Here is a 19,591-nt window from a genome sequence, read left to right as displayed (position 1 = left end):
CGTCTGACCTGTGACCTATTGTTGGGGACGGCTTGTCCAGCTTCTTATGATGAAAACAGTCAAGATCCGGACTAGGCGCCAGTCGATGGGTACTACTGAATTATGTACAGTGGAGTAACATGTTCCGCTAAATCCTGTCTAACGTTAACACTACCACCGCGGGGGTACCAGATCATCCAGACACAAGCTGGAAAAAGTGGATGAAGAGCATATCGAGGGAACAAACATCGTCCTCCATCAACCGAAGATCCTCCGCTTCACCGCTTCTTTCTTACGTAACGTTCCGTCGATTCCGCTCCCGTCCTAGGGGCACTCTATCTGAGCTCATACGATGCTTCCGTCTTACCTCATCCTTCCCCTGGTTACGCGAAGACCGGTTGTGACATGGAACGGAGTTGTATACCGCCGACTTGGGTGGTCGCAGGGGTGCCGGTGGATTCATACCTTGCGATGGGACTGCGCTCCACTTGGGGTTTGAGGCAAATTGTCCCTCACGAAGGGAAGGAACAACACACCCTAGCTGCCGTTCCTGCACCCGGCCTCGGCCGGGCAATCACTGATAAGATCCCTCTCTCAAGCGGCGGGGCTGATGCGCACTTTGATGGTGAGCTTCATTTTGTGGAGGGTTGTCATGACAGGGAGGGGATTTGTAGGGTTGATGTCAAGCGTTGGGAATAAGCGGCCCTGAACAGGTATCGATAGTAATATTCTGTGTTGTTTGTTGCAATGAGTGGGTCGAACGTGTGAATCGCTGCGTGGAGAGAGGCAGACGTTGCAGAAGAGCGTGTCAGTCGAACAAGGACCGCATGAGGACCGTTCGATGTGAGCATGCGCTCGCCGGTCACCCAATCATCGTCCTTATCGGCGCGTAACCGGTCCCGTCGGGACTACGCAATAAAAGAAGTTGAAGGAGGGGAGAGACTGTCAGCACATTATCAGGATTCGGAGCTCGTTTTCCGAACTGCGGGTTGGTTGGAGGTCAGCAGTTTAGACTCTCTGCGTGATTGCGTGACTCGATGTAAGCTTGGAGCGTGGCAGTTTGGACGTCTGGGAGCGTGAGGGGATGAGCTGAGGAAGGAAAGGTAGGCGGGCGCTTACCGATCTCTTGTAGTGCAACAATACAACATCTGTTGAATTAGACCAGGTTGCATCCCGGCCCCGCGTCCCAGTCCAGACCCAAGATAATTCAAAGCATAATCTAGAAAGTGTCATTATATTCGATCCCCTGAGCACGGGAAAGCGCAGCGGTGTAGTGTCTCGGCCCCGCACGGGGCAACAGCCGATGACGGAGTTGAGGGATGTCAGCTTTACCCCGCATTTGGCTAGATGGAATACGGAATGATTGTGGATGATATTATGGATGATGGATTGATTTGATCATTATGGTTGTAGTGAATATTGGAGCGGTACGGGGCAGCGGCAGGTTGGAGGAAAGTTTATTGAGCATTTTTCGTCCGGGCGTGGGAAGGCTATGACGTTGTCATAGTGGATTTGTCAGCTTGCCCTCAGGGAAACGCCATGCGCACCAACAATCCATGCTAAGAATCTCGTAGGGCCCTTGATGCGAGCGAGCCACACCTTCGTTTTGGTGGGGCTGAAGGGGTTCCGGACAACCGCGGCCGGACTGAGGAGATTTTGGACGTGCCATATCGACAGCCGATGGCGCACGAGAAGGTGGAGAATCTTACAAAGCGGCTGGACACCGCCGCGCCCTGGTCATTCGCTATCCTTTTGGGCGAGCTGCACGATGAGCGACTGTGGATCTGCGCCAGGCTGTGATGTGCATGGGTTGCATGTGGGCTGGGTCATCCACCGATGAAGAAATGGCTTTCTGTGGTGAGTAATTATGACCCACGATTGTGCTGTGCCCCTGTGTTGTGATTGAAGATTGACAGTGCCCGGACTTCTCATCGGCGTAGGAACGCGATTGTCACTCCTTTCGGCGTACTTCGCCTCAGGGTTCGTTCTTCTCAGACATGACATCCGGTTCGTGACATAACCGTCATTAACAGGGCTCCATATATACCCGGAGCGGGGCGAGTCGTCTCTTCACAATATTTTCCCACTTTTCTCTTCTCCTCTCTTTCCTCCCACCTTCCTGACTGCGGGGAGATCTCTTCTCTGTGCGGAACCGAACAAGCACAACCATCGTATTGGACAAATATTAAAACCCGATCAAAGCCGGACCTACCACCGAGAGAGCGTCCCGATCCCCTACTTGACTATTTATCGCTCTGCATTTGCTTGCTCTTTTCATCTACATCCCCGCAGGCAACCTATCGAGACAATCCATCATGTCCGGACCGTCTGCAAGTAACCCTGGGACACCTGGGCACACCCTTAGGCCACCTTCCCCTGCACTATCTGGGGAATCGTCGACCCGCACCCTCACCCCTGCCGAGCATACTTTCGAGGAAACTGAGGGGGAGAAACAACATAAGTCGCATCTTGAGCTCGACACCGAAACCCACCCACGCGACTTTGCAGACGTTGATCTCGAAGCAGCTCGCGCGACCTCGGCGCACCTCGCTATTCCCATCGGACGGCATATCCTCGAGGACGCAGAGCGCAGCGTCGGTGACCTAAGCGAAGTCTTCTCCCCTGGAGAAGAGGCAGTAGGGGAGATCGAGAGGGAGAAGGCGGATCCGTTCCTAGTCGTATGGGAGGAAGGGGACAAAGGAAACCCGAAAAACTGGGGACGTGGGTACCGGTGGTACATCACCATCTTTGGGGGATTGCTTACTCTCAATGCGTACGTAATCATTTTCGTTGCTTGGTAATGAACTTGTGACTCACAGTCTTGGCCATATGCAGAACATTCGCTTCCTCCGCACCATCCGGCGTCATCCCCTCCCTGATAGAAGACTTTGGCATGTCCCAGGAGCTCGCAACGCTGCTGATAGCAATATTCGTCGTTGGGTACTGTATCGGCCCGCTTCTCTGGGGCCCACTTTCCGAGTCATTCGGCCGTCGACCAATCTTTATCATCGCCTTTGGCATCTACACCATCTTCCAGATAGCCTGCGCCGTTGCTCCCAACACCGGCGCGCTCATCGTCTTCCGTTTCTTTGGTGGTGCATTCGCCAGTGCGCCACTCACCAATGCGGGTGCATTGCTCGCCGATATCTGGAATCCCGATACTAGGGGCAAGAGCATGGCGTTCTTCACGCTTGCGCCTTTTGCCGGTCCTGCACTTGGTCCCATCGTCAGTGGTTACATGAGTGTCGCTGGTGTTAACTGGCGATGGCTCTTCTGGGTCCTTTCAATCTTCGCTGGTGTCTGCTGGTTCCTTATCCTTTTCACCCTTCCAGAAACGTACGGCCCTGTGCTCCTTACTAGCAAGGCGAAGGCCATCCGACTCAGCACCGGTGATTCGAGGTACTACTCCGCCCTAGAACGCGCAGACACAAACCTTCGCGCCCGTGTATCCGCCATCCTCGCGAGGCCGTTCAAGGTGCTCTTCCTCGAGCCCATGCTCATCTTCATCACCATCTACATGTCCTTCGTCTACGGGTGCATATACCTACTCTTCGAGGCCTTCCCGATTGTTTTCACCATCGGCCACGGGATGAACGAGGGTGAATCTGGCCTCATGTTCCTCCCTCTGTTCCTCGGCGGCGCAGTGGGCGTGTTATGCTACCTGCTATACTTCAATCCCCGGTACGAAGCCTTCATGCGCAAGTACGCACCAAACCCCGTTCCACCCGAGCACAGGATGGAGATGGCCTTCCTTGGCGGGCCCCTCTTCGCCATCGCCTTCTTCTGGTTCGGGTGGACGTCCTACCCCAGCATCTCCTTCTGGGCACCGCTCATGTCCATCCTCCTCATCGGCTTCGGCGTCGTTCTCATCTTCCTCTCCCTCTTCAACTACATCATAGACGCCTACCTCATGGTCGCCGCTTCGGCACTCGCGAGCTCCACCGTTGTCCGATCCGCGTTTGGCGCTGGGTTCCCCTTGTTCGCCACGCAGATGTTCGACAAGCTCAACCCGCGATGGGCGAGCACACTCCTCGGCTGCATCGCATTGCTCCTCATCCCGATCCCGTTCGTTCTGTCCGCGTACGGGCGTACGCTGAGGCAGAGGAGCAAGTATGCACCTACGCGTGACTGAGCTGTCTTAGTGCAGTGCAGAGACATTCTTTTGGGCGACACTTTCATCATCCCTAGACCGGACGTTTAGTTTTCATCATTCTCCCCCGCACATCGAACTGCCCCTCACCACCCAACGCACCGAGAGTATACGTTACGTTACAGTATGGAAAGAACAATCCGCATGTAGCATAGTCATAACATGTCCACGGATAGAGAACTTAATTGCGAAATCGACAAATACCAATGTCATTTGCTATATCTATTGTTTAATGTGTGTCTACTCCTCCTAACACTCCCCCTCGTTCCTCGCTGGAGATCTGAGGAAAAAATAGTGCTTTAAGGCTTTAGTCGTGCAACCATCTTCTGATGCGGGGCGCCATCCTCGTCGAACTCGTCCCCTTCCTCTACATACCCAAACCTGCCGAACATCAGCTCTCCATCACACATCATGCCCAACCGACTCACTTAGCATAAAACCGCTTCGCATAAATCTGCGAATGACAAACGACATCATACGGTCGCTCTCCTCCCGTACCCGGGTCCGCCTCCTTCACCCACAAGTGCGCACGCTCGACCAGCGCGCGGCCGAAACTGAAATTGCGGTATTCAGAGAGGATAGCGAGTCGGGTGAGCTTGCGCGGGTTTTGGACGATGCGGATCGTCCCGATTGGCAAGAGGGAGGGGAGGAGGCGCAGGAGGAAATGCACTGAGCGTTGGGGGGCGTCGTACCTTCACCTCATCGTTCAGAGCAGTGCAAACGACGCATACGCGGGGCATACTGGTCTATCTCAGTGTCTTCCTGTTCCCAAACCTGTGAGATTGGACATGCGAATATGGCATTTCACGCACAGGAAAGCCCTGTTCATCGGAGAACACTTCCGGGCATTGTCAAGCTCCCTCCACGGTTCGGAGTACAGGACGCACCATTGAATCGTACAGCCAGACATTGCTGTAAGAGCTCTTCCGTGTCTGCGATGATTATCTCTATTTGTGGGCGCTCGGTTAGAGAAGTATTTAGAGCTGACATTGAGAAAGTGAAGCGTGAACAGGGATTGAACAGCATTACCCGGAGGTCGTTGCCAAGAGAGTCCACATGGTTCTTATCAATCAATTGGCAGTTTTAATATTGTGTAGTTTCAGAGTACTTTAGCGCCAAGTGATATTCAAGATGGAATTTCCCGATAATATTGTCCAGTGAAATATATAATTATCATCAGGATCAGGGGCCCATTTCAAAGCACTGCCGTACTGCGACGCTAGTCCACGGCATATCAAGTATCCCCCTGAACCAGTCATCAAACGCTCACTCTTGCTCAATTTACAACTCTCTTTGCTGTCCTCCTCTAACTGCTGAATCAATTCTTCTGTCCGAATTCCTTACAGAGAACATATCTCTGCTGACTGTCGATGACCAACATCACCGATCCACCGACTGAAGCTGCTCCGCCAGCTTACGGCGATCATGTTGCTTCGCCGGGAGCGAGTGTAACTCATGGGTTTCCTAACGGTTGGTGCGCTCCTATTGTACGTTACGAATTGCTAATATAGAATGAACGTAAGGTTACTTCATCATTCGCCACTTGTCAACGAATCGTGTCCTCGACCTAGGGGGCTCAGCGACCGCAGACAACAGTGAAGTGTTCCTTTGGCCAGAGAAGGAGGGTTCGCTCGTCGAAGAGCTACGTGACCCAGGTGCACACAACCAAGTCTTCTTCATCGATCATACAGGAGCTCTATGTTCGCGCGTGTCGGGGCATGCGATTGATGTCCAAGGTGCGTCTCGTCATCGTCGGCTACCAGCTTGGGTGAAGGGATGTTATGTTATGTGACGCTGATGGTTGCCCGGATTTCCTTATCGGAAAATCCGTTATTAGACGGCGCTCTTGTTCTCCGCCACAGACGCCCTTATGCACCGCCCTTCCCGAACAAGTACTCTCACCCCCTACCCACGTTCTCCTACGATGCGCGAACAAACATCATTTGCGCGACGTTCGCGTGCGATCCCAACTACCCGAACCCGCTCTATCCCCTCACGGCCGAGTCGAGTAGTGCTGCGTGGCGCTCGCGAGACTACGTTCTTGCAAGCGTGCCGATGAAGGCGCCGCCCAGTATCCTGGACAGTGCGCACTCCTTCCTGCTCAACGCGGCGTCGCAACTGCAGCTCTTACCTGGACGCCAAGGCGAACAGTTCGATATTGCCGAGGACGAGGTACTGGACGCGGACCGGGCGGATGACGAGGATGTCAATGATGACAACTCGGGGGAACGGTGGAGGCATGCGAAACTCGTCAGTTTGCCGCTCGGGTGGAACGATAAGACGGGCAAGGGAGGTGGGGGCAAGAGGGATAGGGAGAGACGCAGGTGGATGGTCGTTCCACTTGTTAGACGAGGTGGCACACCACGCAATTCCCATTCTTGAACAGAAGGCTCAAGAGGGCAGAGGGCAAACGCACGAATCCACTTCACCGGACCGACAAGACTGCTGTCATTAAATACACGATTGGCCTTACCAGCAGGAGTCAGTTGCTGTCGAACGACACGAACCTCTCAATTTCTCAATCAATCGATCAGGATATTCAACTCTATGTACTATGTATGCAAAAAAGGCATTTCCCCAACAGTCCGAGTTCTTCCCACCTGCTTCGCCTCCACAGCATACTAGTATGCTCTACTGCGCTTTTAAGCGCTGAGGAAATATTTCTTTTCTAGCCTCTTCACCGATGATCGCTCCTGCGCAGCACTCAATCGAGAACGTAACTGGACGGGTTCCCCACTGTCAGAGGGTTGGTGGTTGGATCACAGTCTCGTGGTCTGCGCCTCTTCTTCCGTCAAGAAGCACGTGATACCTCCAGACAAAGAATCCCCCTCCGAACTGCTGTTCTCACCCTGACTGTCACCCTCTTTCCTGAGAACTGGAGGTCAAGGCCAACCTCGTGCACCGCCTTGATCGAGGGTGAGGGTGTTCACCTTCGCGTCGTAACCAGGTGCACAGTTTGCCCTTCAGGAGCTGCACCGGACAAAAGAATCGCTCACAAGACGGCTTATCTGATCAAGTGTGCCGAGGACAACCCTTCTGGTTCCGAGGTGGACTGAATCGTCTTTGTTCTGTTTCAACAGGCACCCTCTTGTACCACGAGCTGTGGGCACCCATGCACTGCCTCCTACCGAAAGGTTTGAGTGGCCTTGAGGCATTAAATGTCAGTGGTGGGCCGATGCGCAGTTTCGAGCCAATATTTCTGTACCCGGTCTCAGAGCATGCTGGCATACAAGTTTTGATCCATACCGAACGTGAAGTGGCCCCGTACTCCGGCCCGATGGTTTGGCGAGTCAAGGCTCAAGGCTCGGGCATCTGTCGGCGTTGCTGTGATCCGTAATATTGGATGCTTGACTTCGCTGTGCTTTGGGAACAGGGGTCTGTTCATGAAAGCAGGGCATTCTCTATCCTCCCCGCAGCAGTTACGTCGGATCCCTGTCAACAAGGAGTGCCCGTCTTTCGCCCGGTGCCGTCTTATGGCAACCTGTCCAACTCTGGAGGAGCGAATTAATCACTTCGGGGAGAAGCATGTGAGCCATCCCTTAGCATGAAACAAACGATCGCCGTAGGGCGGTGCAAGGTTTCACGAGGACGGGCACGGACGTATTGAATGGCCAAAGTCGCTCAGCACACTGCGCCTCTATTGTTGAATGAGGTGGTGGCGATACTTACCAATGGTTCGATCGCAAGTCCAACGTCTTTTCTCTGCCTTTCGGCCAGATGAATAAGAATTGAAGAAGGTCACATGCACCGCTTTTCTTAGAACGCCGAATGGAGGTGATTTGGCCTGCTGAGACTGTCTTCTTTTGTCCGGCCTTATAAGGCCTCAAGAATGCGGCAATTTGGCCCTCATCCCACAGGCCCCAAGAAAGCATCCCAGACTCAAAAGGAGCCGCTCTCCAACACTACATATAGACCCCGACTTCCTCTAATTCTCTCCATAACCCGTTCATCATGCTCGCCGCATCCGCTGCTTTCGCGGTCTCCGTTGCCGCCGTCGCTTCTGCCCAAATGACCCACTCGGTCATGGTTGGTGAAGGCGGCGCTCTCACGTATACTCCGTCAACGGTGACAGCCGCGATTGGAGATATCGTCATGTTTACATTCGAGGGCCTAAACCATACTGCCACCGTGTCCAGCTTTGCCAACCCTTGCACCGCCGCCCAAGGAAGTTTCACTACCGGATTGTATGTCGTCTCCTCTATTTTGGTGCCTATACTCATAGAATTGTAGCCAACCCGTAGTTGCCGGTAACCCTAACCCCCAAGTTTCGTACAATGTGGAGACTCTGGATCCCATCTGGTTCTACTGCGGTCAGAAGAACCCTATAAACCACTGCGAGCAGGGAATGGTGTTTGCTATCAACCCTCCTGCAACTGGGAACACTTTCGCTGCCTTCCAGGCGAACGCTATCGCCCTAGGCACCGCAGGGTCTGCTCCCTCCAGCTCTTCATCAACTGCTGCCCCGGCCGGAGCGACTCCACCTGCTGTTGCCCCATCATTGAACTACACTATTCCCCCTGACCCCTCCCTGCAGGTGGTGACAGCTACTTTCCAGTGGAACGGCGCCCCGTACACCACCACCTACAGCAGCTACCCTGGTAGCCCTGCCCCAACTGCTGGTGTCGTCCCGACCGTGTTCAACGTGACCGTCGGCCTCAACGCGACCCTCACTTACACCCCAAATGTTGTCAACGCAAACATTGGCGACATGGTCCAATTCATCTTCCCCGGTGGCAACCACACGGCTACGTTGACCTCGTTCGATACGCCTTGCGTTCCCGCACTCAACCCCGACAACACCCGCGTGTTCGACACTGGCTACGAGTTCGTTGCCGCCGGCTCAGCCCCTCTGATGCAGACCTTCACTGTCAACACGGAGAACCCCCTCTGGTTCGGCTGCATGCAGAAGAGCCCGGTGTTCCACTGCGGTGCCGGCATGGTGTTCGCCATTAACCCCCCTGCCTCTGGTACCCACTCCTTCGCTGCCTTCCAGGCGCTCGCCATCGCAGAGAACGGGACCGCCAGCACCAATGCCTCCACTTCTGCTCCTTCCACCTCTCCTTCCCCGCACAGCGGGGCCGCCTCCGTGAAGGTTGCTGCTGGTGTACTCTTCGGCGCCATTGCCGCAGCTTTCGCTTTCCTTTTGTAATCACTTTGCACGGGTGATGAACTTTTATGAGCCCAATTTCCTGTAGACATTTCCTGTAGACAAACGTGCAGCCGTACATGATCATGCATTCTTTTATGATTTCTCGCACGAAGCTAATGATACCCACGTGCAATATAGTTGTTGAACCATGAAAGTACTGCAGCTATTGGTGACCGAAGTACAACACCTGCCACCTTTGGGGATCTATTCGAGAAAGCGCACGCGCCGGCGGATGACAGACTTGTCAGACCAACTCGGTCATGGATAAGATAGATGGATCTGATTAATAACACAAGGGTATGGTCGACATAGTTGATGCACATCCCACAGTGTATTGGCACGGTACACCACCTAGACTGGGCAACTACCTCGGCAAGACGAGACTCAATGAGCTCTCCTTTTTGCATTCTTACGTTGCGTTTTCAGCTCGGATTCGAACCTGGTCCGTTTCCGCTTTCCATCCTCTAAGTGCTGACCAGCATGATCATCCTCCACGACAGGCCTCTTTCTACTCCTTTGCAGCACGTCCTCCTTCCTTCCCCTTTGCCTTAGTTCGTCATACCCATCACTCCTCGCCCCTGGTCGGCCAACCTCTCCAATACCTCGAAGCACATCAGCGAATTCTTCTTCCAGTCCTCCTGCTCTTCTCCCAGCTCCCACTCCACCCAGTGCCAAGTTCGCCTCGTCCTGCGCCCGCCGCCTGGACTCTTTCTTCGTCATAACCAACCGCGTCATGTTCTCCTCTTCGAACCGCTCCATACGTTCTAACTCCCTAGTACGGGCAGATGCCATAGACGGTGCCGAACCTAATCCGGATGCAGACTCGATATACGGGTTGGTGCCGTCGTCTAGTATGAGGTTGGACAATGCGGATGGTCGAGGGGGTGCGCGATCACGTTTCCGCTTGGACGGCGCCTCGGTGTACGGCATGGGCGCGACGCGGGGGGGCTGGTATATCCCCTTCCGTTGACCAGCGTCGTGATCTTCGTCCTCTGAGGCAGATGAGCCATCCGGTGCCTCAAAGCTCGCCAGGTTGGGTTTGAAGCTTAGCGAATCTGCATGCACTCATTAGCACCTCATAGATTGTAAACAGTGATGCAGCTCACCGTCTCCGGCAGCCCTAGCTTTCTCCGCATCGGCCGCTTTGACGAGCTTGTCGATCTGGTATTTGAGCTTGCCCTCTAGCAGCCTGATCTTCTCCAGCACGACCCTGCCCTCAATCAGGTCATCTACCAAATCTCCGGCGCCAGTTCCTCTTGCACATCGTTTCGGGTCAGAGAAAAGTTCGGGAGGCGAGGTGCGGGATTTGAGAGTGTGACCCAATAGCTTGTGAGAGGTCAGGAGGACGAGGGAGTGCATGTAGGACAGCATTGTGTGTGACTTGAGGGTGAGAAGGGAGATTCCAGGTGTGAAGTCCAGGGAATTATCTTTTAATCTATGTTATGCGGAGGAGTCAGGTGCGTCGCAAGCATGACAGAGAACGTTTGTACGCACTGTGCTGATAATGGCTTTAGAGGAGCTCGAGCAGAGGCAACACTCTGCTTCATCTCCCCAACCAGCGTGACAAATTCGTCAATATAATTCGGTGCTTGCGGCGCCTCGGTCATGGCGCCTGTCACACTACATCAATGATCTTTAGTACCACGTCACAAATTACGCAGAGACAGAACGAGTATCAGTGAACCGTTTTCTAGGCGGCCCGCTCCGTAGAGCAGTTGTGCAGTTGCATCGTGGATTCAGAGCCCAGTGCGTTTCATCACAAGAATAATTTCATAGAAAGTGGACTTACAATTGATGGTGGTGGTATTGGGGAGAGATGAAGGCAGTTGAGGACCAAGGGACGATCCTTTTGCACACGAGCAAAAAAAAAGAAACGGCGCTGAAGAAATACATCCGCCCCAGTCTTCTTTCCCATCAACGTCATCTCTTTCGTCGCTCAATTGTACTTCATATGCTTTTAAGTCACCGGTTAGGCGCAGTCTTGTAGTCCTATTCAAGTTTACTTGACTCGGTGTAAATCCGCTACCAAGATGGATCCGGAGGAGTCGACAGGAAGCTGAAGCGAGGCCGCTTCTGCACGGCATCTTGGAACGATTACAGCCCTATTGCCTCTGAACACGCTGATACTCGACCGGGTATCTATCAATATATCGCTCACTGATTTCCTCCATTTGCATTGGACAAAGTGCATCGTATGGTATTCAATTTGTATTCCGTGTCAGGGCGTTGTGATTGCTGCATGACTTGTACAGTGAGTGAGTACACTATGCGACACAGGGACGAAGCGATCCGAGGTTACATTGAGAACTTTCTTGAGACGAGAAACTATTGTGAGAAGCATCGATGGAGGAAAATGTGGACTCCAAGGCGACACTTTACTCTGCGGAAGGATATCAATATCCACCTCACCGCAGCAAGTAGAAACCATACCTGAGACTCCGGTCACCTAATGGTCCTCATCATAGTCCTCGTCATAGTCCTCGTCGTCCTCCCGGTCCGTCGAGAGCTGTACTTCTGTAGTCTCGAGTCCACCCACACTGAAGTGTCCCAACTCGGCATTCAAGACCGAAACAACTTCTGGCAGCTGAACGCCTCTGGCACACGCGCGAGGTTCTCCTCGAACTGCTTGCGCAGCTGAAGCAAGTCGACTACCGCCGGGTAGACCTCCCTGTCGAAGCCTTTGGGGATCAGAAAGAAACTGGGTTTGCGCGTTTCCTGGTCGGATAGTCTGACGACGACAACCTTGGTGCCCAGCCGTTCGGTCAGGGAGTTGCCCAGCGCGACGGGTTCGGCGGGAGGGAGTCCAGCTTGTCGGGCGTATTTGACAAGCGACTCGGCGGTGACCTCGTAGCCGATGATGATCAAAGGAGGAGGGAAGCGCATGATGCTGGTAGTTGTTTGAATGATACGAGGGGGAGAGGATTTGGAGCGGGTGAACGCAGAGGTAAGAGGAATAGAGACGACGCAAGGCTACGAGCGTCGAAATATATACTTTTGACTCATCTGATGGCACAGTCACATTTCGGTCAAAAAACGTCAAACATATCCGACTCAGGGGAACAGTCATCACTTGGGATCGAGTCATGAAAATCTCGGTAGCGGATTAGGAACGCGACTGATTTCTTTCTAGCAACGCCCACGCTTATTAACTTTTCAGTCCCGAGACTGGAGGTATAGAAGACGGACAAGCAGGGCACGACAGCTCGTCAGCTCTGCTGCTATCGGGGGCTGCCCCACCTGGTTACCGACAGGAGACTGATCTGCTGTGTACTCTATGTATCTCGAGACGCCTCGCTTCTGAATTCAGAACTCGACATACTGGACTAGGAACTTGTCAAGATATTGATGACTGGATTCTCTGATCTTGATTAGGTAATGTGCACGGTATCGTATCAACAGTACTTGCGTGCGCGACTTGGATATGACTTGCCCCTCGACTCATTCAATCATGGAGGACATTATAACACGCAGGGTCTGGTGTTACATCGAGAGGAATCTTGAGACGAGAAACAATCATGAGAAGGATTGACAGAGGAGAGAAAACACTCGTACCTCAGTTTTGTCACACAATCGTGTTCATCGCCATCCTCCCCGTCTGTCGAGAGCCGGACCTCGGTGTTCTCCCCGCCGACGATAAAATAATTCAAGTCGGGCTCCAAGAGCCAGAGGAGCTTTGGTAATTGCTTGAACCCCCGCGGCACATGCGCGACTTTCTCTTGAAACTCCTTGTACAGCAAGAGCCGGTCGGTCATCGTGGGGTCGATCGGTATGTCGAACCCTCCGGGGATCAGGTAGAAACATTTGTGGTTCAGCCGCTGCTTTTCGAGCGCTCTGGCGACGACGATCTTAGTGTCGAGTCGTTCCGTCAGTGCGTTACCAAGGCCAACGATGTCGGTAAGGGGACATTCAACTTCATGCGCAAACTCGTCAAGCGACTCGGAGGTGACCGTGTAGCCGATGATCATCATAGGACCACGCATGATCGATGCTGGTAGTTGTTTGAGTAGTACGACTTGGGGGATCAAGTTCAGAGTAGTTGAACGCAAAGGAAAGAGGAGTGGAGGCGACGAACGGCTGCCAGCGTGTAGATATATGCTTTTGGCTCATGACACAGTCCCATTTCGAGAATGATGGTCGATGAGGACAAAACACATGTATCCCACTCGTACGAACAGTCACGTGGGATCGAGTCACAAATAGTTTCGGTGGATTGACAACGCGACTGATTTCTTTTCGGTAACACTACGGTGTAATGAACTTTTCAGTCCCTGACTCGTACATTTCTTCCACAATTTCCCCGTTCACTTCGGGACTGGAATCATAGAAGAATGACAAGCAGAGCCAAGTCCAATCGACATCTAACGATCGTCATCAAGCTCGGTACGTCTGCCCAACATCTAGCAGAGCATGTTCACCCACAACCAAACAGGCACATCTTCCATCGTCTCGGAATCGACACACCAGCCCTTGCTTGCTATCCTCTCTTCCATAGTAGAGACAGTCGTCAATCTGAGGAAGGATGGACACCGGGTTGTGCTCGTTAGCTCTGGTGCTATCGGGGTAGGGATGCGCCGGATGGGGGTGAAAGAACGGGGCAAGACGCTCGCGGGAGTGCAGGTGTGCTCGATTATTTCTCCTATGTCTGTTGCTGAACATATGAAAGGCACTGGCGGCGATCGGTCAAGGACGACTGATAGCGCTCTGGGACCAGCTGTTTGCACACCTCGACCAGCCAATAGCCCAAGTCCTGTTAACGCGGGGCGAAGTCTCAGACGTACGTCTCCCCTCTCCCCCTCTTCAGCACTAACCCCCTCCCCCAGCGCACCCGCTATTTAAACGCATGCAACACCCTCGCCGAGCTGCTCTCCATGGGCGTTGTCCCCATCGTAAACGAGAACGACACCGTCTCCGTCTCCGAGATCAAGTTTGGGGATAACGACTCACTGTCCGCTATTACAGCGGCTATGATCCACGCGGACTACCTCTTTCTTATGACGGACGTGGACTGCTTGTATACTGCCAATCCGAGAAAAGACTCGGAGGCGAAACCAGTGTTTGTCGTAGCTGATGTAGCTCAGATAAGGCAGAGCGGTACGTCCCTCCCCAGCTTCCCTCTCGCATCATCTCAGATCAACCCGCAGTGAGCGTGAGCTCTCTCGGCTCAGCCCTAGGCACAGGGGGCATGGAGACGAAGCTGATTGCCGCCGAGCTCGCTTCTGGCGCAGGGGTGACAACAGTGATCACCAATTCCAAGTCACCGTCGAATATCGGGGCAATAATCAATTATAACCTTAAACACGCCCCTGATTCTCCTGCCTTAACCGCAGCATCTACATCCTCGTCATCCTCCAATCTGACCTCAAACTCAACCTCAACGACCACTACCACCATCCTCGTTCCCGCCACCCAAGACCCGCGGCCACCGCACACCATCTTCCTGCCCAAACCCTCCCCGCTCGCCGACCGCAAATGGTGGATCCTCCACGGCCTCCACAGCGCCGGCACGTTGCTGATCGATTCCGGGGCTCACCGGGCCCTTTCGCGCCGCGAGAGCGGGGGGAGGCTACTGCCCGCCGGAGTTGTAGGTGTGCGGGGAACGTTCGCGAGCCAGCAGGCCGTGAGAGTTGTTGTTCGCCGTCGGAGGGGGGAAGGAGGGGGAGAGAGGAGGGACTTGCCCACCCCTGGGGAGTACACGCCAGATCTTACGTTTACGCCTACTGCTGCTTCTGCTTTGCCCAGCGCGATTGCGCTCCAGCACAGGATTGCCGAGCTTGCCCCTTCCAACCCTGCTAACCCTGGTTCTCCGCTCCCTGCGGGTCCTGCGGGTGAGAAGGACAAGGAAGAGAAAGAAGAAGAGTGGGAAGAAGTAGAGGTCGGGAAGGGGCTGAGTAACTACAATTCCTGGGAGATCGATAAAGTCAAGGGGTTGAAGAGGTGCGTCCTCCCTTCCTCCTGCTCGGGTCTGGGACCACGCTGATTTTGGGACAGTTCGCAGATTGAGAGTATCTTGGGGTATGCGGACTCGGAGCATGTTGCGGGGAATATCACGCTGCGGGTGCTAGCTTGACCGGACCATGGACGTTCATTGATTGATTAATCACGAGCACTGGATTGGGCACCGGCACTAGGCATGTGGGGAAAACGTAAATTTGGATAAGATAATATAGCTTGCACCTATATTTATGGACAAAACAGCACAGGATAGGGGGAATACAGAGTATGTATGCCCAAAGTGAGGTTTTGCTAGCTCTTTGCGAGAGCACTCGTCTTACTCCTGCCGGCTACTCCTCTTTCTCTGCACCGAACAGCCCCTCCCTCTCCGCGCACAGGAGGGCCATCCCCGCCCCTGGCCCTAAGAGCGCAGCCACGACCGCCGCCCCCACCCACTTCCCGCTCATAAGTAGCTTCATCCCCTGCCTGCCCAGCCTGGGGAAGGAGAACAAGACCCCAAACACGGTAGAGAGGAAGACATAGATGTTATCCTGTTTGAAGAAGTTCTTGAGTAGCGTCGGGAGGTACGTTTCGGCCGTTGGGGTTGGAAGGGGGGAGGGGAGGTAGATCTCCCCTAGGCGGGAGAGGAAGGCTGGCAGACTGGGGCTGGGGAGGGAGAGGAGGGTAGAGCTGAGGATGTAGAGGTGTGCTAGGGCGCAGATGACGAGGGATCCGAGGTAGAGTTTGCCTGGGAGGGAGGAGGGCTGGGATTTGGATCTGGATTCCGAGCTGGCTGGGCGGAAGGACGAGTACAGCATGCGGAACACAGCGACAAATAGTGGGAAAAACTGCCAGACCGCGCCGATCCTATAGTCCGGGATGGAGAACATCGCTATCGAGGGGATGACATACCCGAGGAGGATGCCAAAGGCTGCTGCTTCTGCTTTCCGTGCTGGGACTGGGGCGCGACTTGCGGGAAAGAGGAGGAGGCAGCCTGCCCATAGTGGGAGGACGAGTGCGAGCCCGGCGTTTTGGGCGAAGAAGAGCCAGAGGGTTGGGTAGCGTAGAGGGAGGGGAGAGGAGGGGCGAAGGGACTCGAGTTGGAGGAGAAGGAGCGGTGGGAGGAGAGATGTCGATAGGGAGATAGCGAGTGGGGGACCAAGGGGTGCTGAGATGGTATTTTGGAAGAAACTTGTTAAGAGGCAGAGCTGGTCATCATACAAGTGTTAGCTGGTATTTGGAAAGGATGAGATGAGAGTGCGCACCTGGAAGTTTGCACCTGGGAAAGGAGACCAGTTGTACTTGGATTGTACGACGTCTGAAGGACAGAAATCGTGTAATGTGCGCACGCCAGGTGTGTGCGAGTGCGCTGTCGAAGCAAGGATGGGTAGCCAGAGCCCGTTGAAGGCGAGCAGTGTTAGCCCTACGGTGGCTAGGAGGAGACCTAGAGGAGGGAGAAGGCGAATCATCCTGTTGCCTAGAGGTGTACTTAGATTAGAGCTGGTTGTTGTTCTGATGTTGGCTTGTTGGCGGTTGGTATTCGTGGTCGTCGTCGGTGGGGGTGGGGGTGAGGACGACGACGAAGAGGACGTTAAGTAGACGCTGGCCGGCGTAGGATGGATCTGATACGCGTCCCGGTCACGGGGCATGACTACACAGCACCGCAATTCCAAGGAAAAACAGTATAGAAAACACTAGTTTCAGGCTGCCAAGATGTTCTAAGGAGGTCGTATTAATATTATTGAATTGAATTGTTGGAACAAGGGAGGAGAAAGGGATGTCACAACAACAACCAGGGAGGTAGGGGTGAACAACAAGTGCATGTCAGAGAATGTTGAATAGACACTGTACAGCGAAGAGGTGGAGACGACAATACAGCACATTCAGAGAATTATGCTAGTACGAGGTGGTTATCAAGGGAGTTGAAGTTGCAGTTCTGCGTGCGTAGATTGGTGCGGTGTAGTTGATAGTGTTGATAGTATACAAATTGTGCGACGGCGCATTACACCTTTTGTCCCTCCTCGAGATTTCGACTCCTGTTCAGCATCACTCTCTCCTCACAGATACCCTCTAATGACTCCCAGCTCACCACCGCTCACCACCGCTCACCACCGCTCACCACCGCTCATTTCTTCTTTTTCTTCTTATTCTTCTGTCCATCTTCCGCTACGACCCCATAAGCATAAGCCCAACCCCGAAACAGTCAAAAAAGCGCTCACATTTCGTCTTCAACTTCTTCGGCGCACCCTTCCCCCTCCTCCTCTCCATCTCCCTATCCTCCCTTCTCTCCTCCTCCGCCGGGTCGAGCAAATCCATATCCCACGCAAGGGCTTTAACGAGTTTCATGTCGATTTTCTGCGGGTAGTAGCGCACCATCGCCGGCCCTAGCAAGCGGCGACGGATGTACTTTGCCCCTGTACGGGCGGAGGATGGGTTGTAGGAAGTATCGAATATTGTAGATCGAAGACGTGCGAGTTGGCGCATTTTTGTTGCTAGGGATGCCATGGTTGTCCAATTGCAAAAGTGCAAGAGGAGGTCGAGGAGCAAGAGAATGAAATAATCCCGCTTTGATGTAATGGACCCTGATTAGTCAATGAAATTTCCCTGACCTCCTCGACACTTTCTCCTCCTCGACCTCCTCTTCCTCTTCTCTACCTAATCATGTCCATATGTCGATGTCGACCTCTTATCCATATCCCATCTCTACCCCACCCACGCAGAATTCACTACACACTCCCAACACAGCGTAACCCCCCTGGCGCCCAACGTTCCCGCAAGAAAACCAACAAAGGGCTCCAACAATCCCAAGCCCAACCTCTACCCTTCTCCCACCCCTCCCAATTCCAGTCCGCATCTGCCTTCTTTCCCCCCACAGGGCCCGCTGCTCTCTCTCACCCGCACACCACTTCCCGCGCTCAACCGCAGACGACAGCCCCTCCACTGGAAGACAAAGCCCTCGCCCAACTCCTGTGGGATCACGCCCGCCTCCCTTCTGCCCTACGTGATGCCCAAACCATATCTGCGCTCAAATCCTTCCACGTACCCCCAGCGACCCTCTCCTACCTCATGCCACAGTTCCTCACCGACGCCCGGAATGAGCTCTCCCAGCTCGCGCACGCCCCCGACCCCGACTTAGCCCGAAAGTGGAACCTCCCCTTCGTAGCTACCGACCTCTTAACCCAAGGCGAGCAAACAGCAGTGCGGAAAGGCCTTCTCTGGCGGTTCCTTTCCTGGGCTCCTTCGGTAGTCTCTTCCGACCCCACCACGGGTCCCCTTGCCCACTTACTTGAGCTCGACCGGGTACTTGGCTCAACACCCTCACAGCACCTCCTCTCCTTCTCCCGTGGCTCAAGGGGGAAACAGCGGCGCATAATAATGCACGTCGGTCCTACAAACAGCGGAAAGACGCATCAAGCGCTACAGGCCCTCGTCCGTGCTCGCACAGGCGTATATGCCGGCCCGCTCAGGCTCCTCGCGCACGAGATTTGGAAACGTGTCAACACGGGACAAATTGATGGGCTGGCTAGGACGTGTAACCTCCTCACTGGGGAGGAACAGCGCTGGGTCGGGGAAAGGGCAAGTCATCTTGCTTGTACGGTGGAGATGACCCCTTGCGGCACAGAATTGGACGTCGTGGTGCTCGACGAGATACAGCTGCTTGCGGACCCCGATCGGGGATCGAGCTGGATGCAGGTGCTCCTAGGTGCGAATGCGCAAGAAGTGCATGTCTGTGGAGAGGACACAGCGGTCGGGCTTGTGCAGCGGATCGCTGAGGAGTGTGGGGACGTCGTCGAGGTGAGGAGGTATGAGCGCCTTACGCCATTGAAGATGGCCAAGCAGAGCTTGAATGGCGACCTCACTAAGATCCAGCCTGGAGATGCAATTGTTGCGTTCAACAGGAATCATATTTTCCAGATCGCTAAGCAAGTTACGGAGAAGACTGGACATGCGACCGCCCTGGCATACGGGGCCATGCCACCGGAAGTGAGGAACCAGCAGGCGAGGATATTCAACGATCCTGGGAGTTCGTTGAATGTGCTCGTTGCTAGTGACGCCATTGGCATGGGCCTGAACTTGTGCGTGCATCTCCTATTCATGACTGAATTACGAACTAAGGAGCTGACGGATCGCAGGAAGATCAAACGAGTCATCTTCCACCGCATGACTAAATGGAACGGCACGGAAGTGGTCGAGCTCTCTCCAAGCCAAGCGAAGCAAATCGCGGGTCGCGCAGGGAGATTTGGGCTACACGGAGCTGGGGAAGGAGGGGAAGTGACCACTCTCTTCCCTGGAGACCTGCCCTTGCTGCAGAAGGCAATGGCGACGCCCAACCCTCCCTTGCTGCGCGGTTACATCGCCCCCGGCATACATATGATCATCGA

General features: G+C 54.1%; 10 protein-coding genes across 10 annotated transcripts; 5 read left to right on the top strand and 5 right to left on the bottom strand.

Annotated features, from left to right (window-relative positions):
* The first annotated feature begins 1,592 nt into the window (after positions 1–1,592).
* DACRYDRAFT_62555 (MFS general substrate transporter) lies at positions 1,593–4,217 on the top strand. Its single transcript, XM_040775704.1, has 3 exons — positions 1,593–1,959; positions 2,013–2,752; positions 2,815–4,217. Exons 2-3 carry the CDS (start codon positions 2,295–2,297, stop codon positions 4,109–4,111), a joined length of 1,755 nt encoding a protein of 584 aa, XP_040632752.1. The 5' UTR covers positions 1,593–1,959; positions 2,013–2,294; the 3' UTR covers positions 4,112–4,217.
* Positions 4,218–4,367: 150 nt separating this feature from the next.
* On the bottom strand, positions 4,368–5,119 carry DACRYDRAFT_113882 (acyl-CoA N-acyltransferase; the record flags this gene model as incomplete). The annotated part of the gene is made up of 5 exons (XM_040769717.1): positions 4,368–4,510; positions 4,558–4,821; positions 4,872–4,891; positions 4,942–4,967; positions 5,017–5,119. The coding sequence occupies 5 exons, from the start codon at positions 5,117–5,119 to the stop codon at positions 4,429–4,431; spliced, it is 495 nt and encodes a 164-aa protein (XP_040632751.1). The 3' UTR covers positions 4,368–4,428.
* A 243-nt stretch (positions 5,120–5,362) lies between these two features.
* On the top strand, positions 5,363–6,674 carry DACRYDRAFT_62552 (uncharacterized protein). Its single transcript, XM_040775703.1, has 3 exons — positions 5,363–5,599; positions 5,653–5,865; positions 5,967–6,674. The coding sequence occupies exons 1-3, from the start codon at positions 5,500–5,502 to the stop codon at positions 6,509–6,511; spliced, it is 858 nt and encodes a 285-aa protein (XP_040632750.1). The 5' UTR covers positions 5,363–5,499; the 3' UTR covers positions 6,512–6,674.
* A 1,406-nt stretch (positions 6,675–8,080) lies between these two features.
* Positions 8,081–9,131, top strand: DACRYDRAFT_35845 (uncharacterized protein; the record flags this gene model as incomplete). The annotated part of the gene is made up of 2 exons (XM_040774398.1): positions 8,081–8,259; positions 8,360–9,131. Coding segments are annotated over 2 exons (951 nt in total), but the record flags the coding sequence as incomplete, so codon positions are not given.
* Positions 9,132–9,662: 531 nt separating this feature from the next.
* Positions 9,663–11,082, bottom strand: DACRYDRAFT_75263 (uncharacterized protein; the record flags this gene model as incomplete). Its single annotated transcript, XM_040776121.1, has 4 exons — positions 11,068–11,082; positions 10,773–10,898; positions 10,385–10,713; positions 9,663–10,333 (listed from the first exon to the last, which is right to left on the bottom strand). The coding sequence occupies exons 2-4, from the start codon at positions 10,883–10,885 to the stop codon at positions 9,663–9,665; spliced, it is 1,113 nt and encodes a 370-aa protein (XP_040632748.1). The 5' UTR covers positions 10,886–10,898; positions 11,068–11,082.
* A 152-nt stretch (positions 11,083–11,234) lies between these two features.
* Positions 11,235–12,213, bottom strand: DACRYDRAFT_20205 (uncharacterized protein). The gene is made up of 2 exons (XM_040771849.1): positions 11,709–12,213; positions 11,235–11,658 (listed from the first exon to the last, which is right to left on the bottom strand). Exon 1 carries the CDS (start codon positions 12,159–12,161, stop codon positions 11,838–11,840), a length of 324 nt encoding a protein of 107 aa, XP_040632747.1. The 5' UTR covers positions 12,162–12,213; the 3' UTR covers positions 11,235–11,658; positions 11,709–11,837.
* Positions 12,214–12,758: 545 nt separating this feature from the next.
* DACRYDRAFT_104340 (uncharacterized protein) lies at positions 12,759–13,258 on the bottom strand (the record flags this gene model as incomplete). The annotated part of the gene is made up of 2 exons (XM_040767908.1): positions 12,759–12,774; positions 12,831–13,258. 2 exons carry the CDS (start codon positions 13,256–13,258, stop codon positions 12,759–12,761), a joined length of 444 nt encoding a protein of 147 aa, XP_040632746.1.
* A 348-nt stretch (positions 13,259–13,606) lies between these two features.
* Positions 13,607–15,843, top strand: DACRYDRAFT_98416 (glutamate 5-kinase; the record flags this gene model as incomplete). The annotated part of the gene is made up of 6 exons (XM_040777528.1): positions 13,607–13,658; positions 13,708–13,895; positions 13,942–14,052; positions 14,099–14,369; positions 14,420–15,212; positions 15,267–15,843. The coding sequence occupies 6 exons, from the start codon at positions 13,607–13,609 to the stop codon at positions 15,343–15,345; spliced, it is 1,494 nt and encodes a 497-aa protein (XP_040632745.1). The 3' UTR covers positions 15,346–15,843.
* A 1,388-nt stretch (positions 15,844–17,231) lies between these two features.
* DACRYDRAFT_62542 (uncharacterized protein) lies at positions 17,232–17,714 on the bottom strand (the record flags this gene model as incomplete). Its single annotated transcript, XM_040775702.1, has 2 exons — positions 17,232–17,375; positions 17,429–17,714. The coding sequence occupies 2 exons, from the start codon at positions 17,712–17,714 to the stop codon at positions 17,335–17,337; spliced, it is 327 nt and encodes a 108-aa protein (XP_040632744.1). The 3' UTR covers positions 17,232–17,334.
* A 698-nt stretch (positions 17,715–18,412) lies between these two features.
* On the top strand, positions 18,413–19,568 carry DACRYDRAFT_20202 (P-loop containing nucleoside triphosphate hydrolase protein; the record flags this gene model as incomplete). Its single annotated transcript, XM_040771848.1, has 2 exons — positions 18,413–19,285; positions 19,343–19,568. Coding segments are annotated over exons 1-2 (844 nt in total), but the record flags the coding sequence as incomplete, so codon positions are not given.
* Positions 19,569–19,591: the final 23 nt, after the last annotated feature.

This window comes from Dacryopinax primogenitus (assembly GCF_000292625.1).
Source record: "Dacryopinax primogenitus strain DJM-731 SS1 chromosome Unknown DACRYscaffold_2, whole genome shotgun sequence".
NCBI classification, from domain to species: Eukaryota; Fungi; Basidiomycota; class Dacrymycetes; order Dacrymycetales; family Dacrymycetaceae; genus Dacryopinax; species Dacryopinax primogenitus.
This window is presented reverse-complemented; position numbering and strand designations above follow the sequence as displayed.

What these genes read in the sequence shown, in the direction of transcription:
- DACRYDRAFT_62555 (XM_040775704.1), top strand. Translation starts at nt 2,295, where the DNA reads ATGTCCGGACCGTCTGCAAGTAACCCTGGGACACCTGGGCACACCCTT. An exon ending in GGATTGCTTACTCTCAATGC is followed by an intron (nt 2,753 to 2,814) that starts GTACGTAATCAT and finishes GGCCATATGCAG; the next exon opens with AACATTCGCTTCCTCCGCAC.
- DACRYDRAFT_62552 (XM_040775703.1), top strand. Translation starts at nt 5,500, where the DNA reads ATGACCAACATCACCGATCCACCGACTGAAGCTGCTCCGCCAGCTTAC. An exon ending in AACTCATGGGTTTCCTAACG is followed by an intron (nt 5,600 to 5,652) that starts GTTGGTGCGCTC and finishes AATGAACGTAAG; the next exon opens with GTTACTTCATCATTCGCCAC. An exon ending in GCATGCGATTGATGTCCAAG is followed by an intron (nt 5,866 to 5,966) that starts GTGCGTCTCGTC and finishes ATCCGTTATTAG; the next exon opens with ACGGCGCTCTTGTTCTCCGC.
- DACRYDRAFT_20205 (XM_040771849.1), bottom strand. Translation starts at nt 12,161, where the DNA reads ATGCGCTTCCCTCCTCCTTTGATCATCATCGGCTACGAGGTCACCGCC.